This window comes from Carcharodon carcharias, chromosome 11, assembly GCF_017639515.1.
Source record: "Carcharodon carcharias isolate sCarCar2 chromosome 11, sCarCar2.pri, whole genome shotgun sequence".
Classification (NCBI taxonomy): Eukaryota; Metazoa; Chordata; class Chondrichthyes; order Lamniformes; family Lamnidae; genus Carcharodon; species Carcharodon carcharias.
This window is the reverse complement of record NC_054477.1, coordinates 352501-374647: the sequence shown is the minus strand read 5'-3', so window position 1 is coordinate 374647 and position 22147 is coordinate 352501. Positions and strand designations below refer to the sequence as shown.

Here is a 22147-nt window from a genome sequence, read left to right as displayed (position 1 = left end):
GGTCTATCTCTCGCTTCCTTTTTAAAAAAAGGTACAATGTTAGCAGACTTCCAATCCTCTGGCACCTCACCTATATCCAGTGAGGACTGGAAAATGATGGTTAGACCCTCTGCAATTTCCTCCCTGGCTTCTTTTAACAGCCAGGGATACATTTCATCCGGCCCTGGTGATTTATTCAATTTCAAGGATGCTAATCATCTTAATACTTCCTCTCTCTCTCTCTCTCTCAACGTTTATCACATCCAATATTTCACACTCCTCCTCCTTAACTACAATGTTTGCATTGTCCCCCTCGTGAAGTCAGATGTAAAAGTATTCATTAAGAACCATACCCACATCCTCTGCCTCCACACACAGGTTCCCTTTTTGGTCTTTTATGGGCCTTACTCTTTCCTTAGTTATCCTCTTACTCTTGATGTAATGATAAAACATCTTTGGGTTCTCCTTGATTTTATTTGCCAATATTCTTTCATGCCCTCTCTTTGCTCTCCTAATTTTCTTTTTGATTTCGCCCCTCCACGTTCTTCACTCCTCTTGGCTTTCTGTGGTATTGAGTTCTTGGTGTCTGACATAAGCTTTCCTTTTCTGCCTTAGCTCACCCTGTAAGGGGGCTCTAGATCTGACCATCCCAACCTTTCTCTTTGCAGGATTATGTTTACTCTGAACCCCTTGAATCTCCCCTTTGGATGCCTCCCACTGCTCTGACACCAAGTTACCTTCAAGTAGCTGTTTCCAGTCGACTTTTGCTGAATCACTCCTCAGCTTAGTAAAATTCCCCACTTGAAAATTTTGACATCATTTGACATCACTTACATTCAACAGTGTTCATTTGCACTCATTTGACATTAACGACACTCAAAAGCAATCGTTTAGCTAACATTTGAAATTACAATAGTGTAACTGACATCATTGTCATCGATTGCCCCAAACTGCAGCTCTCAAACATCTGCAATTAGCAAAATCATTTCCCTTAAGCATTCGAACACCAAAAACAGAGTTTATTTTCCATAGTTCTGCATTTCAACAGCTTCAAACACCCTAAAGCTGAGCTAACTTTAGAAAAAGACACTGTTTTAACACAGCTTTTGATAAGTTACTCTAATGATTTACTTCACAATCTATAACTAGTGCAGCACAAATCCAGCACCCCCCACATGCCCCAACACCCCCACCATCTTACACACACCTCCCGGGTTGCAGCAGTTTTCTCTACCCATCCCCCAAAGGGAACAAAAAGACAGAACTGAAGGCTCTCTATCTGAATGTACGTAGCATTCATAACAAAGTAAATGAATTGATGGCCCACATTGAAGTAAATAAATATGATCCGATAGTAATTACAGAGACGTGGCTGCAGGACGACAATGATTGGGTCTTTAATATAGAAGGGTACGTGACATTCAAGAAGAATAGGAAGCTGGGTAAAGGTGGAGGGGTAGCGCTGTTAATCAAAGAGGGCACTGGTGCAATAGTTAGAGATGACCTTGTTTCAGGAGATCAGGATATAGAATCAGTTTGGGGGGAGATGGGGAATAGAAGGGGGAAAAAGTCCTCAGTGGGAGTGGTCTACAGCCCCCCTAACAGTAACCACAGTGTAGGACAAAGTATACAAGAGAAAATAGTGTGTGCTTGTGAAAAAGGGACGGCAGTAATCATGGGTGACTTTAATCTACACAAAAACTGGAAAACTCAGATTGGCAGTAGTAGCCTGGATGAGGAGTTCTTAGAATGCTTTCGAGATAGTTTCTTAGAGCAGCAGGTTCTGGAACCAACCACAGAGCAGGTTATATTAGACTTGGTAACGTGTAACGTGACAGGATTAATTAATGACCTCAGAGTAAAGGCACTCCTAGGGAGCAGCAACTACAATATGATTGAATTTTACATCCAATCTGAAAGGGAGAAGAGTGGGTCTAAGACTAGTATCCTAAACATAAATAAGGGCAACTAGGTGAGGATGAAAGCTGAGCTAGGTGAAGTGAACAGGGGAACTAGGTTAGAGGATAGATCAATAGAGAAGCAGTGGCAGATATTTAAGGGGCTATTTCAGAAGATTTGGAATAAGTACATTCCTACTACAAAGAAAAACTCTAAGGGGAGGACCCACCATCTGTGGTTAACTAAAGAAGTTAAGGAAAGCATCAAATGTAAGGAAAAAGCATATAACTCAGCAAAGACAAGCCGTAGGACAGGTGATTGGACAGAATATGAAGAATGGCAGAGAATGACTAAAAGGTTAATCAGGAGAAAGAAATTAGAGTAGGGGAAGAAGCTAGTTAGAAATGTAAAAACAGATAGCAAGAGTTTCTACAGGTGCTTAAAAAGAAAAGAGTAAGTAAAATGAGTGTTGGTTCTCTAGACAGTGACAGTGGGGAGTTAATAGTAGACAAGAAGGAAATGGCAGAAAAAAATGAACAAATATTTTGCTTCTGTGTTCACTATAGAGAATACAAAAAACATTCCAGTAATAGCTGCAAATCAGGGGGTGAACTGGAGAAGGGAACTTGGTGAAATTACAATAACTAGGGAAACGGTACTGAGCAAACCGATGGAGCTGTGGGCTGGCAAGTCTCCGGGTCCCAGTGGACGATATCCTAGGGTCTTATAAGAGGTGGCTAATGAGGTAGTCGATGTGCTGGTGTTAATGTTCCAAAATTAGCTAGATTCTGGTAAGGTTCCATCAGACTGGAAAGTAGCAAATATACCCCCTCTATTCAAGAAGGGAGGGAGGCAGAAAACAGGAAACTATAGGCCAGTTAGCTTAATGTCTGTTATGGGGAAGTTATTAGAATCAATCATTAAGGAGGTTATAGCTGGGCACTTAGAAAATCTCAAGGTAATCGGGAAGAGTCAGCATGGTTTTGTGAAAAATCATGTTTAACCAATGTATTGGTGTTTTTTGAAGGAGTAACATACACCCTGGATAAAGGGGAGCCTGTAGACATGTTGTACTTGGATTTCCAGAAGATATTTGAGAAAGTGCTGCATCAAAGATTATTACAGAAAATAAATGCTCATGGTGTAGTAGGTAACATATTAGTATGGATAGAAGATTGGCTGGCTGGCAGAAAACAGAGAGTATGCATAAATGGGTCTTTTTCTGATTGGCAGGATATGACGAGCGGAGTCCCACAGGGGTGTGTAATGGGGCCTCAACTTTTTACGATTTACGTCAATGACTTAGATGAGGGGAGTGAAGACATGGTAGCTAAACTTGCAGACAACTCAAAGATAGGTAGGAAAGTATGTTGTGAAGAGGACATGAGGAGGTTACAGATGGATAGAGATAGGTTGAGTGAGTGGGCAAAGATCTGGCAAATGGAGTTTAATGTGGGAAAATGTGAAGTTGTTCACTTTGGCAGGAAGAATAATAAAGCAGAGTATTACTTAAATGGAGAACAGCTGCAGAATTCTGAGGTGCAGAGGGATCTAGGTGTTCTAGTACATGAGTCACAAAAAGTTAATATGAAGGTACAGCAAGTGATTAAGAAGGTTCTTGTTCTTATGGTGTCCACGGACAGTCTATACATGGCCCAGCCAGAACTGGACACATCTTTGTACCTTGTTGTTGAATTCGGCAAGATCTGCAACAGGGCAGAAACGTTGATGTCGTGGCCCCTGTTTCAACCAATTCTACCACCACCACGCACAGCAAGTAGTGTATTAAGAAGGCTAATGGAATGTTATCCTTTATTACCAGAGGGATTGAATATAAAAGTAAGGATGTTATGCCTCAGTTATACAGGGCATTGGGGAGACTGCACCTCGAGTCCTCTGTGCAGTTTTAGTCTCCTTATTTAAGGAAGGATGTAAATGCATTGGAGGCGGTTCAGAGGAGGTTTACTAGATTGATACCTGGAATCAATGGGTTGTCTTATGAGGAAAGGTTGGACAGACTGGGCTTGTTTCCACTGCAGTTTAGAAGAGTGAGGGGTGATTTGATTGAAGTTTACAAGACCCTGAACGGCCTTGACAAGGTGGACATGGAAAGGATGTTTCCTCTTGTGGGTGAGTCCAGAACTAGGGGGCACTGGTTTAAAATTAGGACAGAGATGAGGAGAAATTTTTTCTCTCAGAGGATTGTGTGACTTTGGAATTCTCTGCCTCAGAAGGCGGTGGAGTTGGGGCCATTGAATATTTTTAAAGCAGAGTTAGATAGATTCTTGTTAGACAAGGGAATCAAAGGTTATCGGGGGTAGATGGGAATGTGGAAATTGACACACAAACAGATCAGCCATGATCTTATTGAATGATGGAGCAGGCTCGAGGGGCCGAATGGTCTACTCCTGTTCCTATTTCATATGTTTTGAAAGCAATTTTCTTCTGCACCGCCAAACACCCCCCTCCCAGCCCCTTGGCGCAATAGTTTGCTTTCCCCAACTCCCCCTCCCTTTCTCCCCTTCTTTCCTCCACCCTCTAGCTCTCTATTCCAATGTTTTACCCACCTCTCCTTACTCCCTTTCTTTCATCCCTGTCCTACCCCTCTCCCTCCACTCGCTCTCTATTTTTTATTCTTTCATGGGATGTGGGCCAGCATTTATTGCCCATCCCTAGTTGCCCTTGAGAAGGTGGGGGTGAGCTGCCTTCTTGAACCGCTGCAGTCCATGTGGTGTAGGTACACCCACAGTGCTGTTAGGGAGGGAGTTCCAGGATTTTGACCCAGTGACAGTGAAGGAATGGTGATATCTTTCCAAGTCAGGATGGTGAGTGACTTGGAGGGGAACTTCCAGGTGGTGGTGTTCCCATCTATCTGCTGCCCTTGTCCTTCTGGGTGGTAGTGGTCGTGGGTTTGGAAGGTGCTGTCTAAGGAACCTTGGTGAATTCCTGCAATACATCTTATAGATGGTAAGGCCATTGAACATCAAGGGGCAATGGTTAGATTCTCTCTTGTTGGAGATGGTCATTGCCTGGCACTTGTATGGTGAGAATGTTACTTGCCATTTGTCAGCCCAAGCCTGTCCAGGTCTTGCTGCATTTGGACAGGGGCTGCTTCAGTATCTGAGAATTCTCACTAACTTGATCGAGTTTTTTGAGGAAGTGACAAAGATGATCGACAATGGAAGGGCAGTGGATGTTATCTACATGGATTTCAGTAAGGCCTTTGACAAGGTCCCTCATGGCAGACTGGTACAGAAGGTAAAGTCACGGGATCAGAGATGAGCTGGCAAGATGGATATAGAATTGGCTTGGTCATAGAAGACAGAGGGTAGCAGTGGAAAGGTGCTTTTCTGAATGGAGAGCTGTGACTTGTGGAGTTCCGCAGGGATCAGTGCTGGGACCTTTGCTGTTTGTGGTATACGTAAGTGATTTGGAGGAAAATGTAACTGGGCTAATTAGTAAGTTTGCAGACAACACTAAGGTTGGAGGAGTTGCAAATGGTGAAGAGGATTGTCAAAGGATACAACGGGATATAGATCGGTTGGAGACTTGGGCGGTGAAATGGCAGATGGAGTTTAATCCGGACAAATGCGAGGTAATGCATTTTGGAAGGTCTAATACAGGCAGAAATTATACAGTAAATGGCAGAACCCTTAAGTGCATCGACGGGCAGAGGGATCTGAGTGTACAGGTCCATAGGTCACTGAAAGTGGCAATGCAGGTGGATAAGGTAGTCAGGAAGGCTTATGGCATGCTTGCCTTCATTGGCAGGGGTACTGAGTATGAAAGCTGGGAAGTCATGCTGCAGCTGTATAGAACCTTGGTTAGGCCACACTTGGAATATTGCGTGCAATTCTGTCACCACATTACCAGAAGGATATGGAGGTGTTGGAGAGGCTGCAGAGGAGGTTTACCAGGATGCTGCCTGGTCTGGAGGTTATTAGCAATGAGGAGAGGTTGGAGAAGCTCAGATTGTTCTCACTAGAGTGACGGAGATTGAGGGGCGACTTGATAGAAGTTTACAAAATTATGAGTGGCATGGACAGAGTAGAAAGTCAGAAGCTTTTTCCCAGGGTGGAAGAGTCAATTACTAGGGGAGATGGATTTAGGGTGAGAGGAGGAAACTATAGAGGAGATGTGCGGGGCAAGTTTTTTATGCAAGGGGTAATGAGTGTCTGAGTAGTGAGGGTAGTGAGCTGCCAGAGGAGGTGGTGGAAGCAGGTACAATAGTGGTGTTTAAGAGGCAGCTTGACAAATACATGAATAGGATGGGAATAGAGGGATACGGACCCCGGAAGTACAAAATGTTTTAGTTGACGGGCAATATGATCGGCGCAGGCTTGGAGGGCCGAAGGGCCTGTTCCTGTGCTGTACTTTTCTTTGTTCTTTGAGTTGCAAATGGTGCTGAACATTGTACAATCATCAGCGAACATCCCCACTTCTGACCTTATGATGGAAGGAAGGTCATAGATGAAGCAGCTGAAGATGGTTGGGCCGAGGACACTACCCTGAGGAACTCCTGCAGTGATGTCCTGGAACTGAGATGACTGATCTCCAACAACCACAACCATCTTCCTTTGTGCTGGGTATGACCCCAACCAGTGGAGAGTTTTCCCCCTGATTCCCATTGACTCCAGTTTTGCTCAGGCTCCTTGATGTCACACTCGGTCAAATGCTGCCTTGATGTCAAGGGCAGTCACTCTCACCTCACCTTGGGAGCTCAGCTCTTTTGTCCATGTTTGAACCAAGGCTGATTGAGGTCAGGAGCTGAGTGACCCTGGCGGAACCCAAACTGGGCATCAGTGAGCAGGTTATTACTAAGCAAGTGCTGCTTGATAGCACTGTTGATGACACCTTCCATTACTTTACTGACGATGGAGAGTAGACTGATGGGGTGTTAATTGGCTGGGTTGGATTTGTTCTGCTTTTTGTGTACAGGACATACCTGGGCAATTTTCCACATAGCCGGGTAGATGCCAGTGTTGTAGCTGTACTGGAACAGCTTGGTTAGGGGTGCAGTAAGTTCTAGAGCACAAGTCTTCAGCACCATTGCCGGAATATTGTCAGGGCCCATAGCCTTTGCAGTATCCAGTATCAGCCGTTTCTTGATATCACGTAGAGTGAATTGGCTGAAGACTGGCATCTGTGATGCTGGGGACCTCCGGAGGAGGCTGAGATGGATCATCCACTGGGCACTTCTGGCTGAAGATTGTAGCAAATTCTTCAGCCTTATCTTTTGCACTGATGTGCTGGGCTCCTCCATCATTGAGGATGGGGATATTTGTGGAGCCTCCTCTTCCAGTGAGTTGTTTAATTGTCCACCACCATTCACGACTGGATGTGGCAGGACTGCAAAGCTTAGATCTGATCTGTTGGTTGTGGGATCGCTTAGCTCTGTCTATCACTTGCTGCTTGTGCTGTCTGACACACAAGTACCCTGTGTTATAGCTTCACCAGGTTGACACCTCATTTTTAGGTGCGCCTGGTGCTGCTCTTGGCATGTCCACCTGCACTCTTCATTGAACCAGGGTTGACCCCCTGGCTTGATGGTAATGGTAAAGTGGGGGATATGCTGGGCCATGAGGTTACAGATTGTGTTCGAGTACAATTCTGCTGCTGCTGATGGTCCACAGTGCCTCATGGATGCCCAGTCTTGAGTTGCTAGATCAAAATCTATCCCATTTAGCACGGTGGTAGTACCACACAACACAATGGAGGGTATCCTCAATGTGTAGATGGGACTTTGTCTCCACAATGACTTGTGCGGTGGTCACTCCTACCGATACCATCATGGACAGATGCATCTGTGACAGGCAGGTTGGTGAGGATGAGGTCAAGTATGTTTTTCCCTCCTGTTCGTTCCCTCACCACCTGCTGCAGACCTAGTCTAGCAGCTATGTCCTTTAGGACTCAGCCAACTCGGTCAGTAGTGGCGCTACTGAGCCACTCTTGGTGATGGACATTGAAGTCCCCCACCCAGAGTACATTCTGGATCCTCGTCACCCTCAGTGCTTCCTCCAAATGATGTTCAACATGGAGGGGCACTGATTCATCAGCTGAGGGAGGGTGGTACGTGGTAATCAGCAGGAGGTTTCCTTGCCCATGTTTGACTTGGTGCCATGAAACTTCATGGGGTCCGGAGTCGATGTTGAGGACTCCCAGGGTAACTCCCTCCTGACTGTATACCACTGTGCTGTCACCTCTGCTGGGTCTGACCTACCGGTGGGACAGGACATACCCAGGGATGGTGATGGTGATGTCTGGGACATTATCTGTAAGATATGATTCCGTGAGGATGACTATGTCAGGCTGTTGCTTGACTAGTCTGTGAGTCAGCTCTCCCAATTTTGGCACTAGACCCCAGATGTTACTAAGGGGGACTTTGCAGGGTTGACAGGGCTGAGTTTGCCGTTGTTGTTTCCGGTGCCTTGGTTGATGCCGGGTGGTCCGTCCGGTTTCATTCCTTTATTGTTACTTTGTAGCGATTTGATACAACTGAGTGTCTGGCTCGGCCATTTCAGAGTCAACCACATTGCTGTGGGTCTGGAGGCACATGTAGGCCAGACCAGGTAAGGCCGACAGATTTCCTTCCTTAAAGGACATTAATGAACCAGATAGGTTTTTGCAACAATTGAGGATTTCCTGGTCATCTTCAGACTTTTAATCCTAGATTTTTATTGAATTCAAATTGTACCATCTGCCGATGTGGGATTGGAACCCGAGTCCCCGGAGCATTACCATGGGTCTCTGGATTACTAGCCCAGTGACAATACCAGTGTATCATCACTGATGGGGATCTGGCAGTGCTCTCAGCATATAGTGTGGAAAGAATATTTGGGCAAAATGAAAAAAACTGAATAAATGCAGATATTATTTAAGTCATTAATTTCTTCCATTTTTCAACGTGGTTGCTGAGCACGTTTGCTGCCTTTGAGTGTATTTGATCACTTTGAGCATACTCGATGCATTTCTGTGCCTTTTGCTATTGATCGCATTTGATATCAGAGATGGTAAAACACCTGCTGAGTGAATGAAAACCTCATTTCAAATTGGAACATTTGGTGTCAAATGATCACTGATCATTTCTCAGCATTTGCAAACACAGAAATGATGTCACAATTTTTGGGTAGGGAAGTGTCCAAACCCCAATTCAAAACTCTAACTTCTGTTCTTTCTGTCATTTCCCATAATTATGTTAAAACTAAATGAACTGTGATCACATCTATCATCTATAATAGAAGTTTAAAGTGTAAGTAACAGAACAAGATCCAATTTCCATTTTGAAGAAGAGCTGTGACTGAGAGACACCAATCACTGAACAAATATCTCTCTGAGAAAGAGGGCTGAGAGACACCAGTCAGTGTACAGATATCTCCTTGAGGGAGAGGGATTGAGAGACACCGGTCAGTGTACAGATATCTTCCTGAGAGAGAGAGACAGAGACTGAGAGACACCAGTCAGTGTACAGATATCTCCCTGAGAGAGAGAGGGACTGAGAGGGACAAGTCAGTGTACAGATATCTCCCTGAGAGAGAGAGACGGAGAGAGACAAGTCAGTGTACATATCTCCCTGAGAGAGAGAGGGACTGAGAGACACCAGTCAGTGTACAGATATCTCCCTGAGGGAGAGAGACGGAGAGAGACAAGTCAGTGTACAGATATCTCCCTGAGAGAGAGAGGGACTTAGAGACACCAGTCAGTATATAGATATCCAGATATCTCCCTGAAAGAGAGGGACTGAGAGACACCGGTCAGTGTACAGATATCTCCCTGAGAGAGAGAGAGGGGACTGAGAGACAACAGTCAGTGTACAGATATCTCCCTGAGAAAGAGAGGGACTGAGAGACACCAGTCAGTATAAAGATATCTCTCTGAGGGAAAGGGACTGAGGGAGACCAGTCAGTGTTGAGATATCTCCCTGAGAGAGAGAGGGACTGAGAGACACCAGTCAGTGTACAGATATCTCCCCGAGAGAGAGGGGACTGAGAGGCACCAGTCAGTGTACAGATATCTCCCTGAGAGAGAGAAAGGGACTGAGAGACACCAGTCAGTATACAGATATCTCCCTGAGAGAGAGGGACTGAGGGAGACCAGTCAGTGTTCAGATATCTCCCTGAGAGAGAGAGGGACTGAGAGACACCAGTCAGTGTACAGATATCTCCCTGAGAGAGAGAGGGGACTGAGAGACAACAGTCAGTGTACAGATATCTCCCTGAGAGAGAGAGGGATTGAGAGACACCAGTCAGTGTATAGATATCTCACTGAGAGAGAGGGACTGAGAGACACCAGTCAGTGTACAGATATCTCCCTGAGAGAGAGAGGACTGAGAGACACTAGTCAGTGTACATATATCTCTCTGAGGGAAAGGGACTGAGAGACACCAGCGAGTGTACAGATATCCCTCTGAGAGAGAGAGAGGGACTGAGAGACACCAGTCAGTGTACAGATATCTCCCTGAGAGAGAGAGGGACTGAGAGACAACAGTCAGTGTACATATATCTCTCTGAGGGAAAGGGACTGAGAGACACCAGTCAGTGTACAGATATCTCCCTGAGAGAGAGGGGACTGAGAGACACCAGTCAATGTACAGATATCTCCCTGAGAGAGAGGGGACTGAGAGACACCAGTCAGTGTACAGATATCTCCCTGAGAGAGAGAAAGGGACTGAGAGACACCAGTCAGTATACAGATATCTCCCTGAGAGAGAGGGACTGAGGGAGACCAGTCAGTGTTCAGATATCTCCCTGAGAGAGAGAGGGACTGAGAGACACCAGTCAGTGTACAGATATCTCCCTGAGAGAGAGGGGACTGAGAGACAACAGTCAGTGTACAGATATCTCCCTGAGAGAGAGAGGGATTGAGAGACACCAGTCAGTGTATAGATATCTCACTGAGAGAGAGGAACTGAGAGACACCAGTCAGTGTACATATATCTCTCTGAGAGAGAGGGACTGAGAGACACCAGTCAGTGTACAGATATCTCCCTGAGAGAGAGAGGACTGAGAGACACTAGTCAGTGTACATATATCTCTCTGAGGGAAAGGGACTGAGAGACACCAGCGAGTGTACAGATATCCCTCTGAGAGAGAGAGAGGGACTGAGAGACACCAGTCAGTGTACAGATATCTCCCTGAGAGAGAGAGGGACTGAGAGACAACAGTCAGTGTACATATATCTCTCTGAGGGAAAGGGACTGAGAGACACCAGTCAGTGTACAGATATCTCCCTGAGAGAGAGGGGACTGAGAGACACCAGTCAATGTACAGATATCTCCCTGAGAGAGAGAGGACTGAGAGACACTAGTCAGTGTACATATATCTCTCTGAGGGAAAGGGACTGAGAGACACCAGTCAGTGTACAGATATCTCCCTGAGAGAGAGAGGACTGAGAGACACTAGTCAGTGTACATATATCTCTCTGAGGCAAAGGGACTGAGAGACACCAGCGAGTGTACAGATATCCCTCTGAGAGAGAGAGAGGGACTGAGAGACACCAGTCAGTGTACAGATATCTCCCTGAGAGAGAGGGGACTGAGAGACACCAGTCAGTGTACAGATATCTCCCTGAGAGAGAGAGGGGGACTGAGAGACACTAGTCAGTGTACTTATATCTCTCTGAGGGAAAGGGACTGAGAGACACCAGTCAGTATACAGATATCTCCCTGAGAGAGAGGGGACTGAGAGACAGTAGTCAGTGTACAGATATCTCCCTGAGAGAGAGAAGGACTGAGAGACAACAGTCAGTGTACAGATATCTCCCTGAGCGAGAGATGGACTGAGAGACACCAGTCAGTGTACAGATATCTCCCTGAGAGAGAGGGAGGGGACTGAGAGACACCAGTCAGTGTACAGATATCTCCCTGAGAGAGAGAGACAGAGAGAGCCAAGTCAGTGTACAGATATCTCCCTGAGAAAGAGAGAGGGGACTGAGAAACACCAGTCAGTGTATGGATATCTTCCTAAGAGAGAGAGGACTGAGAGATGCCAGTCAGTGTACAGATATCTCCTTGAGATCTGTCTTCACCCAAGGGAATGAGGATGAAGGTATGGAACTTGGGGAGAGAGACTGTGAGGTCCTTGAGCAAATTGATATAGGGAGTGACAAGGTATTGGAGGTGTTGGCAGGCTTAAAAGTGGACAAATCTCCAGGTCCAGATGATTTGTGTCCCAGACTGCTGAGGGAGGCAAGGGAGGAGATCGCAGGGGCTCTGACCCATATTTTTAATTCCTCTCTGGCCACGGGGGAGGTGCCAGAGGACTGGAGAACAGCTAATGTGGTTCCACTATTTAAGAAGGGTTGTAGATATAAGCCAGGGAACTACAGGCCAGTGATTCTCATGTCAGTGGTAGGGAAACTATTGGAGAAAGTTCTGAAGGAGAGAATCTATCTCCACTTGGAGAGGCAAGGTTTGATCAGGGATAGTCAGCATGGCTTTGTCAGAGGGAGGTCATGCCTAACAAATTTGATTGAATTTTTGGAGGAGTTGACCAGGTGTGTAGATGAGGATAGTGTAGTTGATGTAGTTTATATGGGTTTCAGCAAAGTCTTTGACAAGGTCCCACATGGGAGACTTATAAAGAAGGCAAATGCACATGGGATACAGGGTAATTTAATAAGGTAGATTCAAAATTGGCTTAGTTGTAGGAGACAGAGAGTGATGACAGAAGGATGCTTTAGTGACTGGAAGCCAGTGTCCAGTGGTGTACCACAGGGATCTGTGCTGGGTCCCCTATTATTTGTCATTTATATAAATGACATAGATGACTATGGGGGAGGTAGGATTAGTAAGTTAGCGGATGACACAAAGATTGGCCGGGTGGTTAACAGTGAGGCTGAGTATCTTGGGCTACAGGAAGATATAAACGGGATGGTCAAATGGGCAGATAAGTGGCAGATGGAATTTAACCCTGAAAAGTGTGAGGTGATACACTTTGGAAGGAGTAATTTGACAAGGAAGTATTCAATGAACGGCATGACACTAGGAAGTTCTGAGGAACAAAGGGACCTTGGCATGTGTGTCCATAGATCTCTGAAGGCAGAGGGGCATGTTAGTGGGGTGGTGAAAAAGGCATAAGGGACACTTGCCTTTATCAATCGAGGCATAGATTACAAAAGTAGGGATGTCATGTTGGAGTTGTATAGAACCTTGGTGAGGCCACAGCTGGAGTACTGTGTGCAGTTCTGGTCGCCACATTATAGGAAGGATGTGATTGCACTGGAGGAGGTGCAGAGGAGATTCACCAGGATGTTGCCTGGGATGAAACATTTAAGTTATGAAGAGAGGTTGGATAGACTTGTGTTGTTTTCGTTGGAGCAGAGAAGTCTGAGGGGCGACCTGATCGAGGTGTACAAGCTTATGAGAGATGACAGTCAGTGTACAGAACTCTCCCTGAGAGGGAGAGGAGACTAAGAGACAACAGTAAGTGTGCAGGTATCTCATGAGAGAGAGAGGGGGCTAAGAGACGGCAATCAGTGTACAGATATCTCCCTGCGAGAGAGAGACGGAATGAGAGACACCAGTCAATGTACAGGTATCTCCCTGAGAGAGAGAAAGGGACTGAGAGACACCAGTGTACAGATATCTCCCTGAGAGAGAGACACCAGTGAGTGTACAGATATCTTCCTGAGAGAGAGACACCAGTCACTGTACAGATATCTCCCTGAGAGAGAGACACCAGTGAGTGTACAGATATCTCCCTGGGAGAGAAGGGGGACTCAGATGTATTAGTTGATGTGCTAATATCTCCCTCAGGGGGAAATCTACCCATTGCCCAACTCTGAAGGTTATTGTACATTTTAGTGCCTGAGTTTGTGGGCATTTTCCACGATCACAGGTTGAAGTGCAGGTTCCTATTTTTTGCAGGATATCTAGTCATGAACAGCTAGATAAGGGTAGACTGAGCTTGGGCAATGTTAAGCAGTGTGGTGTCGAGGACAGATTTCCCTCTGGTATAGGTGTGTCCTACCTGCATGATCGGTGTGTTATAGCCTTGGGCCTCCCAGATAAAGGCCACGTAATTTTGTAGCTGAAAATGTGGCAAATTATCGTTGACATCATGGAGACTGAGGGTGACAGCAGTGAAAACGAAGGAGGAAGATGATTCTGCTTTGACCACCAGGCGTAACTTGGGGCTTTGTTCATAGTCCAGTCCTGATGAACTCTTCACTGAGATATCACCTGGGGAGAGTAAGGAACCGGTCACTCTCTGTGCACAACACCCTGCTAGTCCCTTAGTTTGAATACAATCTGGCAAATCACTGACAATGTATACATCTCATTAAAATAGAAACGTAGAAACTAGGAGCAGGAGTAGGCCATTCAGCCCTTCGAGCCTGCTCCGCCATTCAATATGATCATGGCTAACCCCTATCTCAAGGTGGTACTCCTGCTCTCTCCCCAAACCACTTAACTTTAGAGTCCAGAAATCTATCTATTCCTTTCTTAAATATATACACTGATCTGGCCTCCATGGCCCTCTGTGGTAGAGAATTCCACAGTACTGACCCTCTGACTGTGTGGCACTCCCTCAGTACTGACCCTCTGACAGTGCGGCGCTCCCTCAGTACTGACTGTCCAACAGTGCAGCACTCCATCAGTACTGACCCTCTGACAGTGCAGCACTCCCTCAGTACTGACGCTCTGACAGTGCAGCACTCCCTCAGTACTGACCCTCTGACAGTGCAGCATTCCCTCAGTACTGACCCTCTGACAGTGCAGCATTCCCTCAGTACTGACCCTCTGACAGTGCAGCACTCCCTCAGTACTGACCCTCTGACAGTGCAGCATTCCCTCAGTACTGACCCTCTGACAGTGCAGCATTCCCTCAGTACTGACCCTCTGACAGTGCGGCACTCCCTCAGTACTGACCCTCTGACAGTGCAGCACTCCCTCAGTACTGATCCTCTGACAGTGCGGCACTCCCTCAGTACTGATCCTCTGACAGTGCAGCACTCACTCAGTACTGACCCTCTGACAGTGCAGCACTCCCTCAGTACTGACCCCCCGACAGTGCAGCACTCCCTCAGTATTGACCCTCTGACAGTGCAGCACTCACTCAGTACTGAACCTCTGGGACTACACCTGGTCAGGGAGTGGGGTTGGGTTGGGAGTTGGGTTGGTCAGGGAGTGGGGCTGCGTTGGGAGTGGGGTTGGTCTGGGAGTGGGGCTGGTCAGGGAGTGGGGTTGGTCAGGGAGGGGGGTTGGTCAGGGAGTGGGGTTGGGTTGGGAGTGGGGTTGGTCAGGGAGTGGGGTTGGTCAGGGAGTGGGGTTGGGTTGGGAGTGGGGTTGGTCAGGGAGTGGGGTTGGTCAGGGAGTGGGGTTGGGTTGGGAGTGGGGTTGGTCAGGGAGTGGGGTTGGTCAGGGAGTGGGGTTGGTCTGGGAGTGGGGTTGGGTTGGGAGTGGGGTTGGTCAGGGAGTGGGGTTGGTCAGGGAGTGGCGTTGGACAGGGAGTGGGGTTGGTCAGGCAGTGGGGTTGGTCAGGGAGTGGGGTTGGTCTGGGAGTGGGGTTGGTCTGGGAGTGGGGTTGGTCAGGGAGTGGGTTTGGTCAGGGAGTGGGGTTGGTCAGGGAGTGGGGTTGGGTTGGGAGTGGGGTTGGGTTGGGAGTGGCGTTGGTCAGGGAGTGGGGTTGGTCAGGGAGTGGGGTTGGTCAGGGAGTGGGGTTGGTCAGGGAGTGGGGTTGGTCTGGGAGTGGGGTTGGTCAGGGAGTGGGGTTGGTCAGGGAGTGGGGTTGGTCAGGGAGTGAGGTTGGTCTGGGAGTGGGGTTGGTCAGGGAGTGGGGTTGGTCAGGGAGTGGGGTTGGTCAGGGAGTGGGGTTGGGTTGGGAGTGGGGTTGGTCAGGGAGTGGGGCTGCGTTCGGAGTGGGGTTGGTCAGGGAGTGGGGTTGGTCAGGGAGTGGGGTTGGTCAGGGAGTGGGGTTGGTCTGGGAGTGGGGTTGGTCAGGGAGTGGGGTTGGTCAGGGAGTGGGGTTGGTCAGGGAGTGGGGTTGGGTTGGGAGTGGGGTTGGTCAGGGAGTGGGGCTGGTCAGGGAGTGGGGTTGGTCAGGGAGTGGGGTTGGTCAGGGAGTGGGGTTGGGTTGGGAGTGGGGTTGGGTTGGGAGTGGGGTTGGGGTTGGAGTGGGGTTGGTCAGGGAGTGGGGTTGGGTTGGGAGTGGGGTTGGTCAGGGAGTGGGGTTGGTCAGGGAGTGGGGTTGGTCAGGGAGTGGGGTTGGGTTGGGAGTGGGGTTGGTCAGGGAGTGGGGTTGGGTTGGGAGTGGGGTTGGTCAGGGAGTGGGGCTGGTCAGGGAGTGGGGTTGGTCAGGGAGTGGGGTTGGTCAGGGAGTGGGGTTGGGTTGGGAGTGGGGTTGGGTTGGGAGTGGGGTTGGTCAGGGAGTGGGGTTGGTCAGGGAGTGGGGTTGGGTTGGGAGTGGGGTTGGGTTGGGAGTGGGGTTGGTCAGGGAGTGGGGTTGGTCAGGGAGTGGCGTTGGACAGGGAGTGGGGTTGGTCAGGGAGTGGGGTTGGGTTGTGAGTGGGGTTGGGTTGGGAGTGGGGTTGGTCAGGGAGTGGGGTTGGTCAGGGAGTGGGGTTGGGTTGGGAGTGGGGTTGGTCAGGGAGTGGGGTTGGTCAGGGAGTGGGGTTGGGTTGGGAGTGGGGTTGGTCAGGGAGTGGGGTTGGTCAGGGAGTGGCGTTGGGTTGGGAGTGGCGTTGGGTTGGGAGTGGCGTTGGTCAGGGAGTGGGGTTGGTCAGGGAGTGGGGTTGGTCAGGGAGTAGGGTTGGGTTGGGAGTGGGGTTGGTCAGGGAGTGGGGTTGGTCAGGGAGTGGGGTTGGGTTGGGAGTGGGGTTGGGTTGGGAGTGGGGTTGGTCAGGGAGTGGGGTTGGTCAGGGAGTGGGGTTGGGTTGGGAATTTCATGTAATATTTTTCTTTTTGTACATATGAACAAGGAACAGGAATAGACCATTCAGCCCCTTGAACCTGCTCTGCCATTTAATAAGATCATGGCTGATCTGATAGTAACCTGAAATCTGCATCCCACCCACCCCCAATAACCTTTCACCCTCTTACTTACCAAGAATCTATCCACCTCCATAGAAAATGAATGGGCAATGTCTCAACATAGTACATTCATTCTGACAAGCTCTTTCTCTGCCTCTTCACAGCTCCGCCTGTCAACTGCTAAATAATAGGGAGTCAGAGGCGACTGCCAGACTGCTGTGTAATGTAGTGTTTATCATTTTATGCTGCCTGAGTTCAGTGGCCAAACCTCAGACAGAGAATGAGCTCAACGGAATGAAAGCATTTTGGGCCTGCCTCACTGCTGCCTGTTCGTGTTTGGGAGAATCTTGTCAGCGAATGTGGGAAGCGGCTTTCCATGAGAAAAAGAGTTATGGGGACTTGATCGGGCAAAGGCTGGGACTGATTAGCAGTCACCTTCAAACTATGTTCTCTAACACTTCCACATGGAAACACTTGTAACACACAAACTACTCAGAGAGAGAAGCAGAGCCAGCAACAAACTCCATATCAACTTGTATATTGGGCTGTGAGCTTAAATATATAACAACAAACTGACCCACAGCTAAGGGGAATGAAAAGCTGAGGCCAAGAGAATCACGAGAGGGGAACTAAGGAAAGAACAGAGTCAGAGACCAAAAAAGTAATGTGGCTCCAGAAAGCAAGACCATATTTTTACTGAATACTTAGCATTTATCTTCACAAAAAAGAGAGACAATTCAAATGTTGTAGGTAAGGAGGAGTGCAAAATATTGGATGTGTGAGGGAAAATATTCAAGCATTTAGTGTAGCATAAAGGGTTAAAAGAATGGATATGCTAACCTATCAGCTACATGATGATGTAACACTGACATCAGGCAGTCATGCACTGAGTACTCTAAGAAGCAGACAGGCAGCCCCAAGGGGAGATGTACCATCCCTGTAAACCTACTTAGTACAAACTGTAAATCGTGTAAATAAGCTAATTGTTAAGTAAATCTCCTGATACGCCTATAGCTCTTCCTTGTTAGAATCCAAGCTTAGCACATTCTACAATATGGTACAGTGGTGGTGGCAACAATTTAGTCCATTGTTGGTGCTCATACGACAAAGGGCCCTTGGTCCAAGATGATCTGGATCTGTGGTCAGTGCAGGACCTCATCAGGTATCTTAGTGACACCATCATCACAGACAAGGAGTGATGGCAGCACCGCAAGAGGAGTCACTGCTCCTAACCTGCCCGTTTACAAACCTTGAATACCCCGCTCAGAGATCACTACCGGAAGGCGCGACAAAAATTTTCCACAGTTCCGAGTGGTTTTGGCTTTCTGCACCCACACATAACTGATCCAGGTCAGTCTTTTCCCTTCCTTTGGGAGGCCAGATCCAAATTGGAACATTGTCTCCCTGGCCTCCGATGGACCCATTCACTCAGTCCTGACCACATTGTGCTCCATAACTACTCCTTACCCACAACAGTCTTCAATACAACATGGTTGGGATGGGCTGACTGAAACAAAGTGAATTTGATCCACTACCTTACTGTGCACCAAGGTGTCAAAAAGGCCTATATCTCTGGCAGGCCCAGACACAGTAACTCCACCAAAATGGTACAAAAGATGGGAAACTAGTCTGCTGCCATTTTGAAATGTGTGCGTTGTGGCGTGAGATGAGGGTACAGAAAGCAGGATTGTCCTCCGGGGACCCTGGGTATTTCAGGTGTGGCAGGACAGGACAATTCCAGCTCAGAGAGAGTCTTCAGCAAACAAAGGCACCGGGAAAACATAACACCATCTCATATTTCTCACACATCCAACACTTCATAGGCAAAGTTCATCAACATTTCCCAGGACTTGTAGTCCATCAATTTAGAGGTCAGAGGGTTCCCAACAGGCGCAGGGTACCTGTACTGGCTGATCACCTTGCAAGGCTCCGCACAATTGCTCTTCAGCCTCCTGATATAAAGCTTCAGGGACTGGGAGGAACAAGCCTCCACGTTAAGGGTCAGATTACTACCACAAGGGGCAACAGATCACAGAGACGCTTTGTATCATTCGCAATCAAGCAATGTTCCTAATTAGCAGGAACACATATACAGTGAGGCATCACACAGAAATTCGATGAGATTCTTTCTTTTGAACCAGGGTTACATTCAGTCAGGAATTTTCACAACTTTTCCAAGGGCTTCTCTGCTCCCAGACACCATTCCAGTCTGTCTGTTTGCCCCTAGTGAGGTGCCACAACCCCTGTTGCTGAAGGTTAAGGAGAAACTTGACCACGTGTTACACGGGGACGGCACTTCCCTGGTGACACGAGGCTTCTGGCCTGGTCACCGTTCCTAAGCCTAATGGTCACCTCTGGCTTCATGTGGATCTTACGCAGTTTAATAAAGTTGTACAGAGGGAAGTCCACCTGCTGGCATTGGTAGACAACAGGTTCGCCAAGTTTGCCAATAGTGTCCAATTTAGTAAGTTTGATGTGAATAGTGGCTTTTGGCAAATCCCCTTGACAAGGAACCTAGGCTCCTGGCGAGTTTGATCAAACCCTCTCATCGATTTTGCTTTAATCACTTCCCTTTGACATTTCATTTGTCCTTGAGATATTTCAGTGTACCACATCAACAATCCTCGAGGGATAACAAGGTGTTATCTGCTATTTGGACAACGCCTCCTACACAGTTCCACAAGAGCTGAACATGACAATAGTGTGAGAGAGGGTCCTCCAGGTGCTCCAGGAAGCAGGCCTCATGCTGAATGCCAAGTGAGAGTTCATCAGGGCCAATATAAAATCCCGAGGCACATCATCCAGCAGCTTGGTATTGCAGCCAATCCTCAGAAAGCAAAGGCCATTGTTGAGTTTCCCAACCAATGTGCATCATCAGCATTCAGCGTTTCCTGGGGATGGTAAACCAGGTGGGAAAGTTTAGGCCTAACTTGGCCACACGGATGAAACCCTTGAGAGACCTCCTACAAAGAGCTAGCAATGCTTCTGGGGCACGGAACAAATCAGGGCCTTTCTATCCATTAAAGGTCATCAAGCCTCCTAAGATGTCCTGGTGCATTACAACCCCATGTTTCCTACTGTTGTCAGTGCAGACACTACCTCCACAGGCCTCAGCACTGGTCTCACCCAGTTGAAAAAGGGTGGTGATAGAAAACCTGTCCATTTTGCTTCTTGAACTCTCGCAGAAACTGAACAAAGGGATGCCACTATTGAGAAGGAGGCACTGGAGGGTACCTGGGTTGTCAAGCGCTTTTCTGAAGAGCTGATGGAGCTGCCCATTCAGGTGGAAACAGACCACAAGCCCCACACAACACTCCTCAAACCCACAGAGATTGTTAAGATGCCGATCCGCATTCAACGATTTCACCCCCAGTTGATACAGTCCCACTGTACAGCCGTCTATGTCCCAGAGAAGTCACAAAGGCTGTCTGATGTTCTTTCCAGAGCTCCAGTTGACCAGACTGTTGCCCCTAATCTTACGTTGGTGAAAGAAGTGGAAGCAATTCCTCACCATCATCAGCCTCGTGACAATTTCCACCATGAAGGTCCAGGATGCTCAATGCAGCAAAAAGACAATGCTGAATATATTCAAATGCAGCAGTTGTGCCTCCAAGGTGGTTTAGGTGCAGCTCTACAAATGGTCATATTGACAAATACTAGGAGCAGTGAGACCATTTGGATATTGCAGACGGCCCCCTGGTCTATGGCCGTCATTCCAGGCATCATGTGACAGCAGATTCTTCACAGCTTCCATGGAGGCGTCACTAAACGCAGAGCGAGAGCCCGTCAATCAGTCCGGTAGCCGGGCATCAGACAAGCAGCCCAAGGTTTTGTCCGATCCTGCCACAGAGACACAGGATAAAAGAGTGCGGGGAGAGCGGAGACACAGGATAAAAGAGTGCGGGGAGAGCGGAGACACAGGATAAAAGAGCACGAGGAGAGCGGTGGAGACACAAGATAAAAGAGCGCGAGGAGAGCGGAGACTCAGGATAAAAGAGCATGAGGAGAGCGGCGGAGACACAGGATAAAAGAGCGTGAGGAGAGCGGAGACTCAGGATAAAAGAGCACAAGGAGAGAGGAAACTCAGGATAAAAGAGCACAAGGAGAGAGGAAACACAGGATAAAAGAGCGTGAGGAGAGTGGCGGATACACAGGATAAAAGAGCATGAGGAGAGCGGAGACACAGGATAAAAGAGCACAAGGAGAGCAGAGACAGGATAAAAGAGCACGAGGAGAACGGAGACATAGGATAAAAGAGCACGAGGAGAGCGGAGACACAGGATAAAAGAGTGCGAGGAGAGCGGAGACACAGGATAAAAGAGCGTGAGGAGAGCAGAGACACAGGATAAAAGAGCACAGAGAGTGGAGACACAGGATAAAATAGCGCGAGGAGAGTGGCGGAGACACAGGATAAAAGAACATGAAGACATGCCTTGCATTTAAGAAGTATATAACCTTAGTTGTTAGCGGTATTAACATTCAATAAACACCATACATTGTAGTGCGTATAGGAAGAAAGTAACTAAAGTAAATTAAACAACATAAGTTAGAATGGTGGGACAGGTGTTATGTTGCAGTTGTGGAACCGCCCCACTAACATGCCCCTCCGCCTTCAGAGATTTATGGACACACACGCCAAGGTCCCTTTGTTCCTCAGAACTTCCTAGTGTCATGCCGTTCATTGAATGCTTCCTTGTCAAATTACTCCTTCCAAAGTGTATCACCTCACACTTTTCAGGGTTAAATTCCATCTGCCACTTATCTGCCCATTTGACCATCCCGTCTATATCTTCCTGTAGCCCAAGACACTCAACCTCACTGTTAACCACCCGGCCAATCTTTGTGTCATCCGCAAACTTACTAATCCTACCCCCCACATAGTCATCTATGTCATTTATATAAATGACAAATAATAGGGGACTCAGCACAGATCCCTGTGGTACACCACTGGACACTGGCTTCCAGTCACTAAAGCATCCTTCTGTCATCACCCTCTGTCTCCAACAACTAAGCCAATTTTGAATCCACCTTATCAAATTCCCCTGTATCCCATGTGCATTTGCCTTCTTTATAAGTCTCCCATGTGGGACTTTGTCAAAGGCTTTGCTGAAATCCATATAAACTACTTCAACTGCACTACCCTCATCTACACACCTGGTCACCTCATCAAAAAATTCAATCAAATTTGTTATGCATGACCTCCCTCTGACAAAGCCATGCTGACTATCCCTGATCAAACCTTGCCTCTCCATGTGGAGATAGATTCTCTTCTTCAGAGGATAAATTGTGAAAAAGAGGCTC

General features: G+C 47.7%; 1 protein-coding gene across 1 annotated transcript in view; it reads right to left on the bottom strand.

Annotated features, from left to right (window-relative positions):
* Positions 1-22147, bottom strand: part of LOC121284312 (protocadherin-16-like) — a 178983-nt gene that overhangs the window by 57262 nt on the left and 99574 nt on the right. The window contains exon 15 of the mRNA XM_041199699.1: positions 13845-14056. Coding sequence (XP_041055633.1) covers positions 13845-14056 — 212 coding nt within the window. The remainder of the gene's footprint in view (positions 1-13844; positions 14057-22147) is intronic.